The 17414-nt window shown below is 38.8% G+C and overlaps 3 protein-coding genes across 4 annotated transcripts in view; 2 read left to right on the top strand and 1 right to left on the bottom strand.

Annotated features, from left to right (window-relative positions):
* Positions 1–83: 83 nt before the first annotated feature.
* On the bottom strand, positions 84–3386 carry LOC141437835 (uncharacterized). The gene is made up of 2 exons (XM_074101363.1): positions 2246–3386; positions 84–1821 (listed from the first exon to the last, which is right to left on the bottom strand). The coding sequence occupies exons 1-2, from the start codon at positions 3280–3282 to the stop codon at positions 1512–1514; spliced, it is 1347 nt and encodes a 448-aa protein (XP_073957464.1). The 5' UTR covers positions 3283–3386; the 3' UTR covers positions 84–1511.
* Positions 3387–5418: 2032 nt separating this feature from the next.
* On the top strand, positions 5419–11568 carry LOC141437828 (uncharacterized). 2 transcript variants are annotated; one of them, XM_074101352.1, is made up of 4 exons: positions 5419–5910; positions 6406–6575; positions 7167–10715; positions 11487–11568. In XM_074101352.1, the coding sequence occupies exon 3, from the start codon at positions 8669–8671 to the stop codon at positions 10667–10669; it is 2001 nt and encodes a 666-aa protein (XP_073957453.1). In that variant the 5' UTR covers positions 5419–5910; positions 6406–6575; positions 7167–8668; the 3' UTR covers positions 10670–10715; positions 11487–11568. The 2 variants fall into 2 exon arrangements, with proteins under 2 accessions (XP_073957453.1, XP_073957452.1); XM_074101351.1 differs by having other exon boundaries at positions 5419–6575.
* A 390-nt stretch (positions 11569–11958) lies between these two features.
* LOC141437829 (oxysterol-binding protein-related protein 1-like) overlaps positions 11959–17414 on the top strand; it is a 37306-nt gene continuing 31850 nt past the window's right edge. Inside the window, exons 1-5 of the mRNA XM_074101353.1 lie at positions 11959–12300; positions 13629–13789; positions 14581–14778; positions 15051–15195; positions 16647–16792. Of these exons, the coding sequence (XP_073957454.1) occupies positions 12156–12300; positions 13629–13789; positions 14581–14778; positions 15051–15195; positions 16647–16792 (795 nt within the window). The 5' untranslated portion in view covers positions 11959–12155. The remainder of the gene's footprint in view (positions 12301–13628; positions 13790–14580; positions 14779–15050; positions 15196–16646; positions 16793–17414) is intronic.

Raw genomic sequence — 17414 nt, 5'->3', positions numbered from 1 at the left:
CATGTACCTATTGTATTGTAGTTAATTTTAATGAGTTTATAACTAAATGTTTAAATGGTTAACTTAATTAAAATGAAATATACTTTGACTTTGATGTTTTATTTAAACAAGATTAGATTTTCTAAATTATAAATACTGTTTAGTCATGATCTTTAATTTGTGATTGATTAGATCTGCAAGGAAAATCATGCAAGTTGCATTTATCTTGGCCTATATACTTCCCACTGTAGAGCACAGGTCTTCTCTCAGAATGATTTGATTAGATTAGATTTATTACCTTTTGAAAAAATATATTATAAACAAATGTCAGTTCATCATCATCATCAGCCTACAGCAGTCCACTGCTGGACATAGGCCTCTTCCATGGCGCGCCACAACACTCTTGTCTTCAGCCCCTCGCATCCATCCGCCGCCAGCGATCCTCTTAAGGTCATCCGTCCACCTTGCCTCAGGACGCCCTACACTACGTTTTCCCGTCCGTGGTCTCCATTCGAGGACTCGTCTGCTCCACCGTTCATCGGTCCTGCGACAGACGTGGCCAACCCAACGCCACTTCAACGAACTAATTCTCTGAGCAATGTCAGTGACTTTCGTTCTTTGTCGAATAATGTGATTTCGGATTTTATCCTTCAAAGAAACCCCTAGCATTGCTCTTTCCATAGCCCGCTGAGCGACCCTGAATTTGTGGATTAGTCCCGCAGTCAAGGTCCACGTTTCGGCTCCGTAGGTTAAAACTGGTAGGACGCACTGGTTGAAGACTTTCGTTTTTAGGCACTGAGGGATGTCCGACGACAAGATATGCCGAAGTTTCCCGAAAGCAGCCCAGCCCAACTGTATTCGCCTATTAGCCTCTTTCTCAAAGTTCAGCATGTCAGTTAATTACAAGAAATTCACAAAAGGATCATCAAATGTAGACAAAAAAATAAATCTTATTACAATAAATTGTCAGCCAGAATAAAAAATAAAAAAATAAATTTAGAATATCAAATTAGAATTCAATTCAATAATAATAATTAAAGCAAAAGAAGAATAAACTTAAATAAAATAAATGAGAGGGCTTGGGCGGTAATTTCCACGCGGGCCCATCAACATATCTTCGCTGATGGTGCAGGTCTTCTTACAATGTTTTCCTTCACCGTATAGCTTGTGGCAATTTTTAAATGTAATTTCGCACATAAATTCCGAAAACTCAGAGGTGCGAGCCCAAGCTCGAAGCCATGACCCTTTGCTTGAGAGGCAATAGGTCAAACCACTGGGCCACCAACTCACCATGGCTTGTTGGATTAGCTTGTCTTTGAACTAGTTGGCTTAACGACCTCGCAATGTAATGCGACTGGCACAATATTTCTTGTAGGTCTAAACTAGACTATAATTGTCTAGCCCACTTGAAACCACAATCATTTTCACCTCTTCTTTCTGACACACAATATGAGATGAGGTTAGAAAGAGACGGTGAATGCGGTCACAAACGTCAGTGCATTAGACAAGACAGGCTCTCGGCTAATAACTAACTAACAAACATGCCTTTGCAACTCACAACATAAGACTTCACTCCCACACTTCTCGCACATTGCCTTCTCCAAGTGCATCAACACATGCTCATCTCGTACACTTGCACATGCAAACAATCTGTCACACAGTGTACAACTGTAGTGGTCAGTCTTGTGTTGAACAGCATGGCGGGTCAAGGATGTGTGCGTAGCGAAACTCTGGCCACAGGACTCACAGAGATGGCGGGGAGGTTTGAGCTTTGCGGTGTGCTTTAGTATGTGTACATAAATTTCTTGACGGTTGGATGAGGTCAAGCCGCAGACTTTGCATCTGGAAAAAAATTAAATGATAAGTACTTATTTACTTAAAGATAGAGTCATTCAGGATGATGCGTGCCGTGGTTCTTATTACAATGTCATTAATGTCTACTTTTGACAAAATCACGCGTCTTCATGGATGGCAGTAGGTAGACATATTTTTTTAGCAGATACCTAAAACTAAAAGCAACAATTCAAAATATGGCATTTGACTTTTTTTTTTTAATTTATGTCAGTGTCAATTGTTATGCATGTAAGGAAAAACATTTTTGAAGCTACTTTAACTTCATTTAATATGCTTTTATATGTTCAAATACATAGCTTTTCTTAGTTATGCAAAAGTTTTTCATTTTGAAACATATATTATTTTTCCTTAGTTTCGATTAATTAAATCTATAATATAATCAGAATACGAAAGTGTCATAGTAAAATCCTACCTGTAATCTACATCTCCTGTATCATGGTCTTTTAGCTTATGCTTAGACAGTGCTTCGTCACCTATAAAGATATGTCCACAGATATCACAGTTACGCTCCTGTGACTTCAACACATGGTTCCGTGCATGTCGGTACAATAGAAACCTTTCCGCAAAGGTCTCCCCACATTGCTTGCACTGGTAACTGCAGCCAAGCATAGCCATATAGTCTATATGACATACTCTGAAGTGTTTGGTTAACAGGTCTTCACTTTCAAACTGTTTACCACAATTACAAGTCAATGGTAACAATGGATTGTGAGTAGTTCGGTGTTGCAACATTTGTTTTCTTGAGTCAAATAAAACGGCGCATTCAACACAAGTACGCATAGCATAGTCACAAATACTTATATGTTGTGACAACTCTTGAACTGTATTAAATTTTGTGTCACATGCGAAACAAGTATTTTTTTCTATGTATTTGGTTTGTAATTTTACTTGCGCTTTTTTAATCAATAGCTCTTTTACTATTTCTGTGCCAGAATCCAACTCATCAACTTCCATTTTTAAATCAGTTTTAGGTTTCTCTTTCTTTTTGGGACTAGGGTTTTTTATTGTTTTCATGCTGGCAGTGGAATTTTCATTATTTGAGTCTAACATGTTGACTATAGAAGGTATGTCTTCTTTTCCCAAGTTGTTTAAATACTCCTCTATGTTGGCAGTATTGTTTAGAAACTCTAAAAGCGAATCAGAATTGTATTCCGAATCAGGCAAGGGTTGAATAGGTGTTTTAGTTTCTGTTGATTGTTTCGACTTTTCCTCCAAAGATGACTCTAACCAGTCTTGAGAGCAGCGGGCATTAAGTTGGAAATTATAGAATTCGCTCAGCTGTGAGACACAGCATACACAAATGTCCGTTGGAAGACCATCATTTGCCGAAATGGTCATGGACAGGCAAGATTTCACGTGAAGGTGAATTAAATGGTCCTCTAGTATAGACACGTGTTCCGATTCCACGTCTAGACATATCCGACAGCAATTTTGGACGTTTTCACTCATTATTTTGTTTATTTACACATATCCACAGTGTAACAATTGAAACAAGTATGATATTGGTATGATAGAACGAAACGAACAGATGGATGATAGAATAGACCATTTGAAAACAATGAAACTTCAATGTGACAGTGACAGTTTTTTAATGTTACCAATACATCAATATCTAAAATAAGTTAAAATCTAAAACCCAAGAATTCGCGGTCCGAAGATAACAATGAAATATTCTTATCTGGAATTATTACTCTTTAAAAGAAAGAATGCCATAATTCCTTTAAGCTTGCTCATTCAATTCATTCATTTTTGGACAAGAATAATAATCTTAAAGGTTTCAATACCTTTCGGACTGCGAATTCTTCCGTTGTTGAACCTTAATTCATTTACAAGCAGAAACCTTGATAGGTAAAGATAATAGTCCGCATTATGCCCACAATAAATATGGAAGTTGCACTAGCTTCGAGGATCCTACGAATGCGCCAAATATGGAAGTCGCAGGCGAAGAGTCCAAAAACCCAATTAGATGGAATTAATTTGCTTAATATATAATTACATTAAAAAGTTCTTAAGCCTGACTGCAATGCTAGCAATTGACTGACTCTTGGAGGCTGCGTCCACAATCATGTTGTTAACTAATAATCTCGTGCATTTTGTCATCTTCTAAGTTAACGACACAAAAATATTTTATTTACCGGTTTTTTAATAGGCTGGCTACGCACAAGTATTTTTTTTCTCCACCTATATTTATACCGGCAAAGATTGGTAAATCATACCGCCACAATCGTAATATTTTGATGATAAATTTAATTTCATGAAACTATTGTCGTGAGCTCCGACTCACGAAAGAGGTAAACGCTTCATCTATGGTTATCTTTGTCTATGAATATTGTCTGTGGTTAGGAACCGTTTAATTTAAATGTCAAAGTTTTTCTCACAAGCACTAATATTCAGTGTAATTTTATTAGTTGAAAAGTAATAACGTCTGTAATAGCAGCTGGTGAAGCAGCTGCAACTTCCTAAGAGCTAAGTATCTAGCATAGTTTGTTCCTTGCTAAATTTCATCTTTTACTTCATGCGTACTTGTATGCGCTTTACTTCGGAGCTATCAAGCTACTACGGGATTGGTTATTCCGAACGCTAAGATAAACTTTGTGTGCTTAGCATTGCCAAGCACGCTTATGAATACCCTGTTTAAATGAAAGGTTTCCCTGTTTTCTCGAGAATTCTAGGTTGATTAAGTCCCATACTGAACGCGCCGGAACTGGTCAGTTACTTGGAACTGGGTTCGAGTTCGCGGCTTATGCGTGGCGTACGTTATTGCAGGTAATGTTCTATGTGCCGCGATATACGGTAAATTCGCCTTATGGGACATGAAGGCTGTATGCCAAGCCAGGTGAAGGCTGAAGGGTCGCCAGGTGACGGCAAAAGAATGGTGCTTGGAGTTATGGTTTAGCACACAAAGCTACAAAGGCACTGTTTAAAGTAATCTGTACACCAACTTTCAGTATCGGTCAGGTTGCTGACCACCTAAAGTGTAAGGAACGAATTATGTCAAGGCATTGTTGCCATGGACATGTGGCTCTCTAGTCAGAGAGTCATGTGTTGTATTACTTCCACAGGAGGTGACGGGAGCATAGAGATCTAAAGACCAAATATTAGCGAAGCAGATGTAGTACGATGTCTTGAGAGTTTAAGAGCTTACTTTGAGCCATACATATGGCATGATAACTGCGCGGGAATAATATATAAAGGTATGAACTTGCACTTGTTATAACCAGCAATTTGCCTTTCAAACAATCATATAGAAATCTGAGTTACATCCCTTCCCATATGTGCGGCGCCGGTCTTCGTGTCAGCTGACCGAGATGATGTAGGTCGGGGCGCGTGGATCGGCGTCACCACAAAATTTGGTGGAGAAAGGCTGCGATAAGGACCGAGGAATTGATAGAATAAAGAGAAAAATATTTAATTATTGCTGTGTAACAGAGCAAGTTCAATACCCGTAACGCCATCTATCGAAATTTAAAGGAACTAAAGTTTATTCATAATTTCTAAACAAAGATAATATTTTAAATTGTATGGACATCAGACCCTTTACATTTGACATGATCGAATTGCATTTGCAAAGGGAAATTGCCAAAATTCAAAATATTTAAACTCGTAGCTTCATCGAAAGAAATCTTAATTATAACGTCTACAATTATGCAATAATACATATTTTAAGATCAACTTGATTGATGTGGTGCTGTGAGAAATACTTATTTTAGGTTAATAAACTTTGTAAACTAATTTATAAAATTCCAATCAGAATTGACGGATTTCGGAATTGGCGGAAATCGGAATTGGCCGATACCGGAAATGCGCCATTAATAATTAATAGGAAAGGATTTTTTTAAAATTATGCTGTACTATATTTTACTGGATGTAGTGATAAGTGAATAATTGACACGCAATTAATTCATGTATTATTTAAAAATGATATTTATTTAATTAAGTACATATAAGGTGAAATACGGAAGTATTTTCTCAGTTCGTGAAAATTCCTGTTGACACGCAAGGACGCCATTATTTACGCCATTTTTTTACTGTGTCTTGTGGTGTGTGGAGCTCAAGTGCTAATTGAAAATTTATTTGGTAAGTTATATTCACTAATTGTGTCGGAAAGTATATTAAATCAACCGTAAATTGTTCGATGGATACCATATTGTGTGGATTTCGTGTAATTCAACTGATGTACGGAAGAAATTGGAGTTTAAAAGTGAACCGAAGGGAAGCCGACATTCACGTGTTTTTTCATGTCGGAAAAATTTGCGAGATGACTTTGTTTCAGTTTTATCGTGGGAAAACCGTTACAATCGTCAATAAATGACGAAATATGTGATGATGCTCGTTCAATTGAGTCTTTTAGCGTGAAGGAGTACCTATGATTTCGTCAATTTCAAATTTATTTAGTTAAGGAGGTATTGTGGTCTTGGATGGAAATAATGAGAAATCGTCTCGAGTACGAAAAGACGCCTATTCGTTTATGCTGCTTACCATTTATGCTGATAATTGAGTAGTTTCTTCTGTGACCGAGAGATTCCCTATAATTGTAATTAATTGTTAGTAACACAGCTTATTTATGTATAGGAATCGAACTTAGGCGGTTCGTTTTACAAAACGACCCCGCAGGCAGAGGGGCCTTAGTAGCTGTTGCGGCGCCCGGAAAATTGTAAGCCGCGACGCTGCGCTGTGTGTGAGCCGTAGCGGACGGCCGAGTTTGCATTTTACGTTCAACTTATTAAAGTTGTATTAACAAGGTATGTTCTTTTTACTGATAACTGTTAATTTGTGATCGTGTTATTAAAGATGCCTTAATTATTATTTTTATATGCTTCATTTGTGAACAACCAATAATCTCAATGGAAAGATAATTTATTTTGGAAAGGTTAAAAGTTTAATTCATTTGAAAATTTATAATTTATTTATGCTAAAATATGCCAACTTTTATGAGTTGGTTTAATATATTTTGAGAAATAAATTTAGTGGAAAATATCGAATTTATTTGTCTATATATTTATAAATGTTCAATTTTAATGTAAATATGTGGACAACGTTCTAAGTAGGGTGTGTGCACTACAGACACGACTATATTTTATTAAATTAGTTCTATTGAAATTGAACTAGGAGTTTGGTAATGCCATTTGCAAAGTTAAATTATTATTATTATTATTATTTTTGTCAAATTTTGGTTGCAATATTTTATGTCACAATGCTATTAAATTTATAAGGCATTAACCTTCAACATTTATGATGCTGATTGGTCAGGCTAATTTTATTTAATTATTTTTTCTGACATATGTTACTTACGGATAGCGAAGGTATCATTTCTTTTGAAAATCCATTCACAGATTGGAACCTCTTATACAAAATGGATAATATATTACTCAATAGGCTATCAACTATAGCTAGCAATATTGATATGCTTGCTCAATCTGAAATATGTAGCAATATTCAAAACCTCGAAGAAGCAAAGATTCATGCTGCTAAATTAAAATCCATGTTAACTCGATTTGAGACTGAATTACTACAATACTTCAACCTGTGTAATGAACCTGATGCTGACGAAATATCAAATCTTACTACAATACAGCTCAAAGGAGAAGAAGTGTTAGCAGGAATGACTGCCAACATCAACATTAAATCTGACACTAGTGCTACCCGGACTGTGACTTCTGATAGAAGACTTAGCAAACTACCTGAGCTTAGTATACCTACCTTCAGTGGGAATCTACTAGAATGGCACCAATTTTGGGATCAATTTCATTCATGTATTGACCAGAGAAACCTGTCTGATGTCGACAAGTTGATGTACTTAAAGGCATCACTCAGAGGCGAGGCTAAAAAGACTATTTGAGGGTTTGGATACTACCAACAAGAATTACGGAATCGCGATATCTACTTTAAAGGAGAGATATGGCAAAGATGATCTAATCATTGACGCTCATTATTCCACATTATATAAAATCAAAAGGGCAGAGAAAATTGAGGATTGTCGGAAGACATTAGACGAAATAGAGAGACATATTAGAGTTCTTCATTCGCTGGGAGAGGATATTAGTCATAATCATCTCAGATTTATGATAATGGAGAAATTTCCAGAGGACATTATATATGAGATTAAAATGAAAGTAAAGGCCGAATCGATTGAGGACTTAAGAAAACAGCTAGCAGTCATTATTACTGCACGAGAAGATGCCAGTAGAATCTTCTCTGAACAATCATTGAAAGAAAGTACTCAGTATACAGCGGAGACATTACATGTGAATAATGTATCAAATAATGGTAACAGACAATTCATGAATGCAAGACATAATAATCAGAAATTTAACAGGAGTAAACAAACATTTCAATGCCACAATTCAGTGAATTCCAACTTCAACAAGGACAGTAGACCTCATAAAAGGAGATACGAACCAGAAAATGATAGAAGAAATTTTGATAGTAAAAGGAGCAAGTACCTATAGCTGTTTCTTTTGCCAAGGACAACACTATGACGATCGATGTAAGCAAGTCAAAACCTTAGAAGAGAGAAAACGAAAGCTTAACAACCGTTGCTTTAAATGTTTTCGCCTAAACCATTTTGCCAAGCAGTGCAAGGAAAAGAAATTAAAGTGCCCACATTGCGGACGATTCGACTCGCACAATCGAGCCATATGCCCTGAATTATTCAAAAGGGAAGATTCGAAGTCGCCTTGTACAGTCTCTGCTTAGATTTATCAAAATTAACGTAACTCGGCGATTCTTGTGGACAGACAGCCAGATTGTCATTGACTGGTACAACTCACATAAGCTATTGTCACCATTTGTTTCAAGACGGATAGAGGAGATTAAGAATAACAAAAACCTAAGGATGATAGACACTTCGCTTGTGGCCGCAGAGGGTCCTAACCTAAGGATGATAGACACTTCGCTTGTGGCCGCGGAGGGTCCTGCGGATATAGATCATTCGGTTACTGCATCTTCAGAGTTAGACATGAATCAGTTGAATGTTTCAGCATCACCGGATACTGGATTAGAAACAGTCAAGGACACAAATAATACTAAAGGATTTGACAAAATTACCATCGGACCTGAGAATGAAAATCATAGTACTACCAATATTAAAAACCCTATCCTAGAAGAAATTAAAGTTTTACAGTCCGAACATTTCACCAAAGAAGTCAAGGGAATCGAGACAAATTTGAGTCGTAATCTACAGCTGTTTAAAGATGATCAAGGTTTACTACGCTGTAAGGGAAGGATGAGAAATACTAATTGGTCCTTTGATAAAAAATATCCTGTTCTTATACCCAGAAATTCTAAATTCACTGAGAAGATCATAAAGGACGTACATGAGAAGAACTATCACGTGGGAGCCAATCATACACTCAGTTTGATCCGGGAGGTATATTGGATTCCTCAGGGTAAAAGTCAGGTGCAGAAGGTTATAAGAAAATGTCAAAGATGTGTTAAGCATGGTGGCGGACCTTATCGCTTACCACCTACACCTGCACTTCCACCCGAACGTGTCAACTTTAGTATGCCGTTTACCTTTACAGGAGTAGATTATTTAGGACCTCTGATCGTTAAAACTGAAAACGGTAACAGCAAGCGATGGATATGTCTATTTACATGTTTAGCCGTTAGAGCTATTCATCTGGAAGTGGTTCAAGATCTCACAGCTGAGGAAGGACTTCTAGCACTAAGGAGGTTGATAGCGACAAGAGGAATACCATCACTCATCACATCGGATAATGCTTCATACTTCAAGTTACTGGCAGAAATATTATCTAAATCCTATTGTGTTGAAAACAAGATCCAATGGAGATTTATACCTGAACTAGCCCCATGGCATGGAGGATATTACGAACGTTTAGTGGCTATGGTAAAACATTGTATGAAACGATCACTGCAAAAACACTTACTTAGAGACTCCCAGCTGTCAACAGTTGTCAAAGAAGTGGAAGCTGTACTTAATACACGACCACTTACATGTGTAGACTCCGAGATAGAACATGTACTGAAACCGGCAGACTTTTTAAATCTTGGTAGATGTATCACTATGGAAACGTCGCAGGAGCACGCACTAGTAGAAGGTACCACGACCAAGAAAGACCTAGTAACGGCGTGGAGACGAGCTCGTATACTGCTTGAAGAATTTAAAGAGATGTTTTGTAACCGGTATTTGGCAAGTTTACGTGAAAGGTATAATAATTCTCATAAGGATCCTCGCGTGACATCAAAGGTGAATCCGAAAGAGGGTCACGTCGTTCAAATAAAGGGTGACAAAAATCGCGAAGGATGGAAAGTGGGGAAAATCATCTCTCTCGTTAAGGGACCTGATGGACTATGCAGAGTAGCGAAGGTGAAAGTAGGTGATAAGGTGTTCACACGATCCATTGCTCATTTGTACCCTTTAGAAATAGACGTCACCGATCAGCCACGTAACATTCTTCAAGACACGGAAACTTCAAACAGAATCGAAGCTCAAGATGAAGACAACGGAGAATCAATCAGTATTCCAGCTACTGTGATTAATGACAGGATTGAAGTAGACAAATTCAGATCTCAGTTAACACCCACTGAACACACTAGGGTAGAAACGATTCCTAAGATGGATACGAATATGGATGTGACCAATAGACGTTTGGATATCACAGATAACATGGATACGAATATGGATGTGACCGATAAACGTTTGGATATGACAGATGACATGGATATAAGTTATGATTGTGCCTTGAGTAATGACCTGGACATAAGCGACGGAGAGCAGTCGACGGAGGTGGAACAGGATAAGAAACGCCGAGCTGCAGTTCGAGCCCTGGAGAAGATCAGGGAGTGGACTCGCGACTTGATGACGTCACTCTAACTAGCTTCCTCGTCGGGAGTGTCGTGAGCTCCGACTCACGAAAGAGGTAAACGCTTCATCTATGGTTATCTTTGTCTATGAATATTGTCTGTGGTTAGGAACCGTTTAATTTAAATGTCAAAGTTTTTCTCACAAGCACTAATATTCAGTGTAATTTTATTAGTTGAAAAGTAATAACGTCTGTAATAGCAGCTGGTGAAGCAGCTGCAACTTCCTAAGAGCTAAGTATCTAGCATAGTTTGTTCCTTGCTAAATTTCATCTTTTACTTCATGCGTACTTGTATGCGCTTTACTTCGGAGCTATCAAGCTACTACGGGATTGGTTATTCCGAACGCTAAGATAAACTTTGTGTGCTTAGCATTGCCAAGCACGCTTATGAATACCCTGTTTAAATGAAAGGTTTCCCTGTTTTCTCGAGAATTCTAGGTTGATTAAGTCCCATACTGAACGCGCCGGAACTGGTCAGTTACTTGGAACTGGGTTCGAGTTCGCGGCTTATGCGTGGCGTACGTTATTGCAGGTAATGTTCTATGTGCCGCGATATACGGTAAATTCGCCTTATGGGACATGAAGGCTGTATGCCAAGCCAGGTGAAGGCTGAAGGGTCGCCAGGTGACGGCAAAAGAATGGTGCTTGGAGTTATGGTTTAGCACACAAAGCTACAAAGGCACTGTTTAAAGTAATCTGTACACCAACTTTCAGTATCGGTCAGGTTGCTGACCACCTAAAGTGTAAGGAACGAATTATGTCAAGGCATTGTTGCCATGGACATGTGGCTCTCTAGTCAGAGAGTCATGTGTTGTATTACTTCCACAGGAGGTGACGGGAGCATAGAGATCTAAAGACCAAATATTAGCGAAGCAGATGTAGTACGATGTCTTGAGAGTTTAAGAGCTTACTTTGAGCCATACATATGGCATGATAACTGCGCGGGAATAATATATAAAGGTATGAACTTGCACTTGTTATAACCAGCAATTTGCCTTTCAAACAATCATATAGAAATCTGAGTTACATCCCTTCCCATATGTGCGGCGCCGGTCTTCGTGTCAGCTGACCGAGATGATGTAGGTCGGGGCGCGTGGATCGGCGTCACCACAACTATAACCAAGAAATCTCATAGAATTCTCTTAAAACACTTTATTTTTGAATTTCATTAAAATATTTTTTACATGTTTCACAATTTCACATAATTTTGAAATTACCTCGGAACGGGAATTATTTTACGAAATTTTCATAAAAAATTCAAAAATGTCAACAGTGAACACAGGACAACTGTCAAATAAATAGAAAACGGGACGTCCATGAGAATGGGCTATCGAGGACTGCGAAGTTGTCGTTTTACTGAAGTATAAATAAATGCGCAAAGACCACAAACCCAGCGCGGCGTTAATAATTAATTTAAAGCGACAGGAGTCACTGAACAGGCTAGGATCGATGGCAACCGCCGTATGTTGTAAATAAACGCGTATTCACGTACTCGCCATGGCTAACTCGGAAAATAGTGACCCAAAACAGGAGGTAGAGGATTCCCTGTTGTATTCAGCCAGACATGGAGAACTTAAAATTGTGAAAGCACTGCTCGAGGCGCATAAGGAAGGCAAATTATCGTTGGACATCAACTGCAAAGGTGATAAATACTTATATCTTTTTTCCTCAATTTCATCTTGTAGAAAATAATACTTAATAATAGTTTTATACTTACTAAACACATAATGTTTACTGGATTGGATGGAATTAAAATCTTAATTTTTATACTAGACATTCTTATCTGTATACTACCTTCACTTTTTTCTCTCATTTGACTATGTATATAAACAAAATTATGACTGATATTTTTTTCATTGACTTCCACAATAAATAGAATCACATCCACCAGCAAATGCTGCTGCGTAAAATATATTCTTAATTATATATTCTTTTTTTAATTTATGAGTTTGTGGATGAAGTCTAAGTTCCAAGTAATAAAATATTATAAAAGAAATACATGTCTTATGTTCAGATTAAAAATCTCAAATTTGTATCTAAGTTGTATATGTTTGTTCTTAAAGTTGTATTTTCTCATTTTTGTTTGTAGTAAGCTATATTAGTAGTGTGTAGTCTAAGCTATGCTACTAATATTTTAGTGGTAGGTAGTACTTTATTTTTGTAGGTATCGATTTGGTGACTCATTATTTTGTTTCATGCATGAATTGACAATAACCATGTGACCTACTCTGAGCATATAAAACTCTAGAACATTTGCTTATCCTATAAAACTGCTATCTGAAGTAGTAAAATAAAAAAAATTAGAAAATTTACTTATTTTACCCGTATAATTTTTTTGGGGGCATGACCTAATAAAATGTCCATCCGTTTCTGTATTATGAACAAAGTTTAATCTTAAAATTCCGTATTACTAAGTTACTTGGTGAAATATGAAAAATACAGTGTTTCCTTATTATCATAACTATTTTATCAGTCACACACCTTTGACCAGACAGTTTTACAATAAAGATTGTAGAATGTACAATATAAGTAGGCAAGGTGACTCGGGGCTATTGTATCTGAGCCGTCTGATGGCATCCTCATGACGCCATGTTCGCCATGTTCATGTGTGTTGTGTGAAGACAGTCTTCTGGAGAACACAACATAAAATGGCCGAGAAGAACATGGCGTCGTAAGGACGCCATCAGACGGCTCAGATACAATATCCCCCCAGCTACAATAGCCCTGGGTCACCTTAATTACATAATTAATTATTTGTTATTTATAGTCATGTGGGGTAAATGTACGCAGTGGGTAAGTGTACACATTGATTCTATATTCAGCTCAGGAGTACTGTATCTTATTTACCTTTAGTTTTTTGCTAAATGGTGCCGTCTTATGTTCTAAAGTTTAGAATCTAAACTTATTGGATCTTAGGTCTTTTTCTATAAAATTTCATACTTTCATAGTTTAAGCAAGTAATTCTTCCAGGCAAGACAAAAAGCAACCTAGGATGGACCCCGCTCATACTGGCCACATATTTTGGCCATGTGGAAGTGGTGGGGGCTTTGTTAGATGCCGGTGCAGATGTAGACGATGTCAACGAAGCCGGAGACACAGCACTGCACAAGGCATCTTTCATTGGCAATGAGGTATAGTCTTTGTGTTCCTTTCTTATAATGCCCGGTTCACTTTGTTCCAGTAAAATCGTGCCAGTAGCAATACATTGCGAGGTCACAGCGGTGTCATGCTACTGGAACAGTTTTACTGGAAATTGGAATAATGTGAACCTGGCATAATCCTACTAATATTATAAACGCGAATGTTTCTGAGTATTTGTTTTTATGTGTGTGTGTGTGTGTATGTAAGTAACAACTTCTTCACACTAAACAACTACGGATTTGAATGAAATTTGTTATGTAGATAGCTGGACATCTGGAATAACATATAGGATACTTTTTACCCCAATATTTTCATGGGATTGTAATAAAATCCCAACATTGCAGCTGTGGGGATAAGAGACCAGAGATTTAGAGTGGGTATTTTGTGTAGAATTTTAATGAAATCCAAATCTAATTCCTTTGGGTTATGAAGTAACAGAATCTAATGATTATTGAGTGTGAAGCCGTGTGTAAAGTGTAGTACAGTTAAAAAAACTGAATCATGTTCAGGGTGGAACCTTTGTGCTACTAATGTCATGTTGACATCCCATACTAATGTCATGTTGACATCCCATACCTTTGTCAAGGAAGTCAATAATATTAAAATTGATTATTAAAAGGCTCCAACCTGGTACATGAATCAGTTAGTATGACTGTACAAAATAAATATACCTACATGAGTTCCATTAACCGCTTTTAACGACAGATGCGAGAAGAGATACCCATCCCTTTCTTTATGGCAACTCCATCCTAAAATACTTTGTAAATCTTAATACTTACAGGAACTAGTAATCCTCCTTCTAAAGTACAAAGCTGATGTCAACGTAATGAATGGCGAAGGCCGAACAGCCTGTGACGTGTGCAAGACCAGAGACGTCCAGAGACTCCTGGAGGCTGCACAGAGGTCAGAAAGGCATGAGAGGGAGCGGAAATTGCTGAATAACGCTAAGGCGGGAAACGTCCAGGAGATACAGGAGTTGGTATGTGGAATATCTTTATTAGCATACTGGTTGGAACTATGGCCTTTCAAGGCCTTTGAGTTTTTTGGATTTTGGGCGAAATTAAATTAAAAAAAAACCGGTTGTTTGCCCGTTTATGTGCCCTTAAATGACTACTGTCTGAGGTCAAATGGGGTAAAGTTTAACTCCCTCTTGCTAAGCCAGACATCATACCCTCTTTCCAATAAGTCTACAAGCCCTCGTAGGCCGCAACAGTTTGTCCGAAGAATCATTCTGTTGACGTTTGATTACAGTTAAGCAGCCCGAACCCTCCAAACATAAACTGCGTAGACGCACAAGGCAACACGAGCCTCCACTGCGCGGCGTACCGAGGGCACGCGCGACTCGCCGTGTTGCTGCTGCAAAATGGAGTCGACACCACGCTCAAAAACTATAGTGGTAGGCATTGCCATCTATGTACCTTACGGCACTAGACTGGCTGTTTGGAACAAAACGCGTGGCGCATCAATCATCAATACTACTTTGACACAACCCGTCACGGACGTCAACAAACTATAGTGAAACTGTCGGGTGTCAAGCAAAAGTCACCAATCACCACTTAAAGTCAAGAGGGATATTCAGACTTATGCATAGCATCCTAAGGTTAATATTTCACTAATCTTCTTTTTGCTGTTAGAGACTTTTGCTCGTCACCCGACGACGTTCACAAAACCGCGCTGTGAACTAATTTTGTGCGCCGTTTTGATGTAAGAAACATGCAGTCTATACATAGATGTCGATAGTGGTAGGTGACTTCTAAATCGCTACACTCTTGACAAAGTGGTTGTTGTCATTTCTTGATATCCCTTAATTTTTAATTTAATTTAATTTTTTGCGTACTCGTAACGTGTAAATTTCAGTTCTCTATTTATTATGGTTCTCGAGATGCAGCTCTGTGACAGACAGGACAGACAGCAAAGCACCAGTAAGAGGGTTCCATTTGTCACCCTTCGAGCACTAACCCCTAAAAGCTGAATTTGAATTTGTTGAAAGGAAAAGCAAAAGGAAACAGTAACCGATAAGTGACATTGAAATATAGAAATAGAAATAGAAATATTTATTTGCTGTTCGCACAAAACATAATAAAAAAAATACATTAAAGAAAGAAAGAAAAAACAACAATATGCGAAATCGCGAAGCGGTCCCAGCTCAGCATAGTGTTGGCCGTGTAGGCCAACGCTGGTCTTCCGCTTTGACCGCTTGGCGACTTCACGGAAGGAGACAAAATTTCCTAAAAAATAACAAACAAAAAGCAATAAAATCAAGATACAAAACTAATTACATACGAATAAAAAAAATAAAATAAACAAAAACAAAACACAATGGAACTAAAATAACAAAACATTAACACTAACCACTTACAATTTGCATTGGCATAGACCACCGACGTCGATATGACACACATTGCATGCGCTGTTCGATGATTTATGGCACCTTCGGCAGCGACTTTTTGACATTAGTATAGTTCATGTTTAATATCTAGAAGGTCCTACTGTACTGGGTTGGTGCTCAGGGTTTCTCTACGGGATCGAATCAGAAATAAGATACGTAAAAGAACGAGGGTCACCGACATAGCCCAAAACAAATTGCTCATTGATATTTGAAAGGGCAATGGGAAGGCGATATAGCACAGAGTACAGATGGCCGTAGGGGGCCAAAATGCTCTCGAATGGAGACCGGCGCGGCAAGCGCAGCGTAAGACGTCCACCAACAAGATGGACGGATGACCAGGTTAAAGCCGCGGGTTCACGGTGGATGCATGCCGCTTCAAACCGAAGCAACTGGAGGTCTACGGGGAGGCCTCCCCGTAGTGAGTTGATGAGTCTGATATAGTGGTTATTACTCTCCAGGTCAGCTAGCAATAGACATGGCGAAAGACCAAGAGATGCGGGACGTCCTCAGCGTGAGACCGGTTCAGCGGCTGCAGAGAACCGCTGCCAGATTCGAGGGGCCGCTCCTGAAGAGGTCCCGCTTCCTTGGCTGGAGACCAGTCTGGGTGAGATGCTTTGCGGAACGCTATTAATTTGATTTACATTATAAAAGTTCCAACAACGTCAGCAATCAATTAAACCGAGGAAAAAGCGAGTTACATGATAACGGTTTGGAAATTTAACCGGTATCCGAGCCTTGTGCGTCACTGCACACATAGCACTGTTTATAAGATTGCTTTTTATTATATCTAAGGCAAATAAAACAATGTAATTCCATTAAACCATAGATCCTTGATCCTCCCAGGCGGTGTTGCAGCGCGGAGTCCTCCTGTACTATGGGTCCCGCGCGGAAGCCGCCCAAGAGGGGGGTCGCTGGCGCGCCAGGAAGTACCTCGACGGGCCACGCTCACCGCGCCTGACTCTGAACCGGCGCTACTGGTGGCTGCCTTCAGCGACGGCGAACAGCACCGGCTGTGTCTGCCGCGACAACCTGACAGGGATACTGCTGCTGCCAGGCAGGTTTTGTGACAGCGCCAGGGGTCCCCAAAACATACCTTCGAAGTCGATTTGCGACCCGTGATGACCAACAAGAGGGAGAGGGAGCGAAAGAGAGAAAAAAAGAGAGAGTGAGAGGGAGGGGTGCTACACTGACCGCCCCCGATGACTACACAGCGATGGAGACCATCA

The sequence above is a fragment of the Choristoneura fumiferana genome, chromosome 18 (genome assembly GCF_025370935.1).
Source record: "Choristoneura fumiferana chromosome 18, NRCan_CFum_1, whole genome shotgun sequence".
NCBI classification, from domain to species: domain Eukaryota; kingdom Metazoa; phylum Arthropoda; class Insecta; order Lepidoptera; family Tortricidae; genus Choristoneura; species Choristoneura fumiferana.
This window is presented reverse-complemented; position numbering and strand designations above follow the sequence as displayed.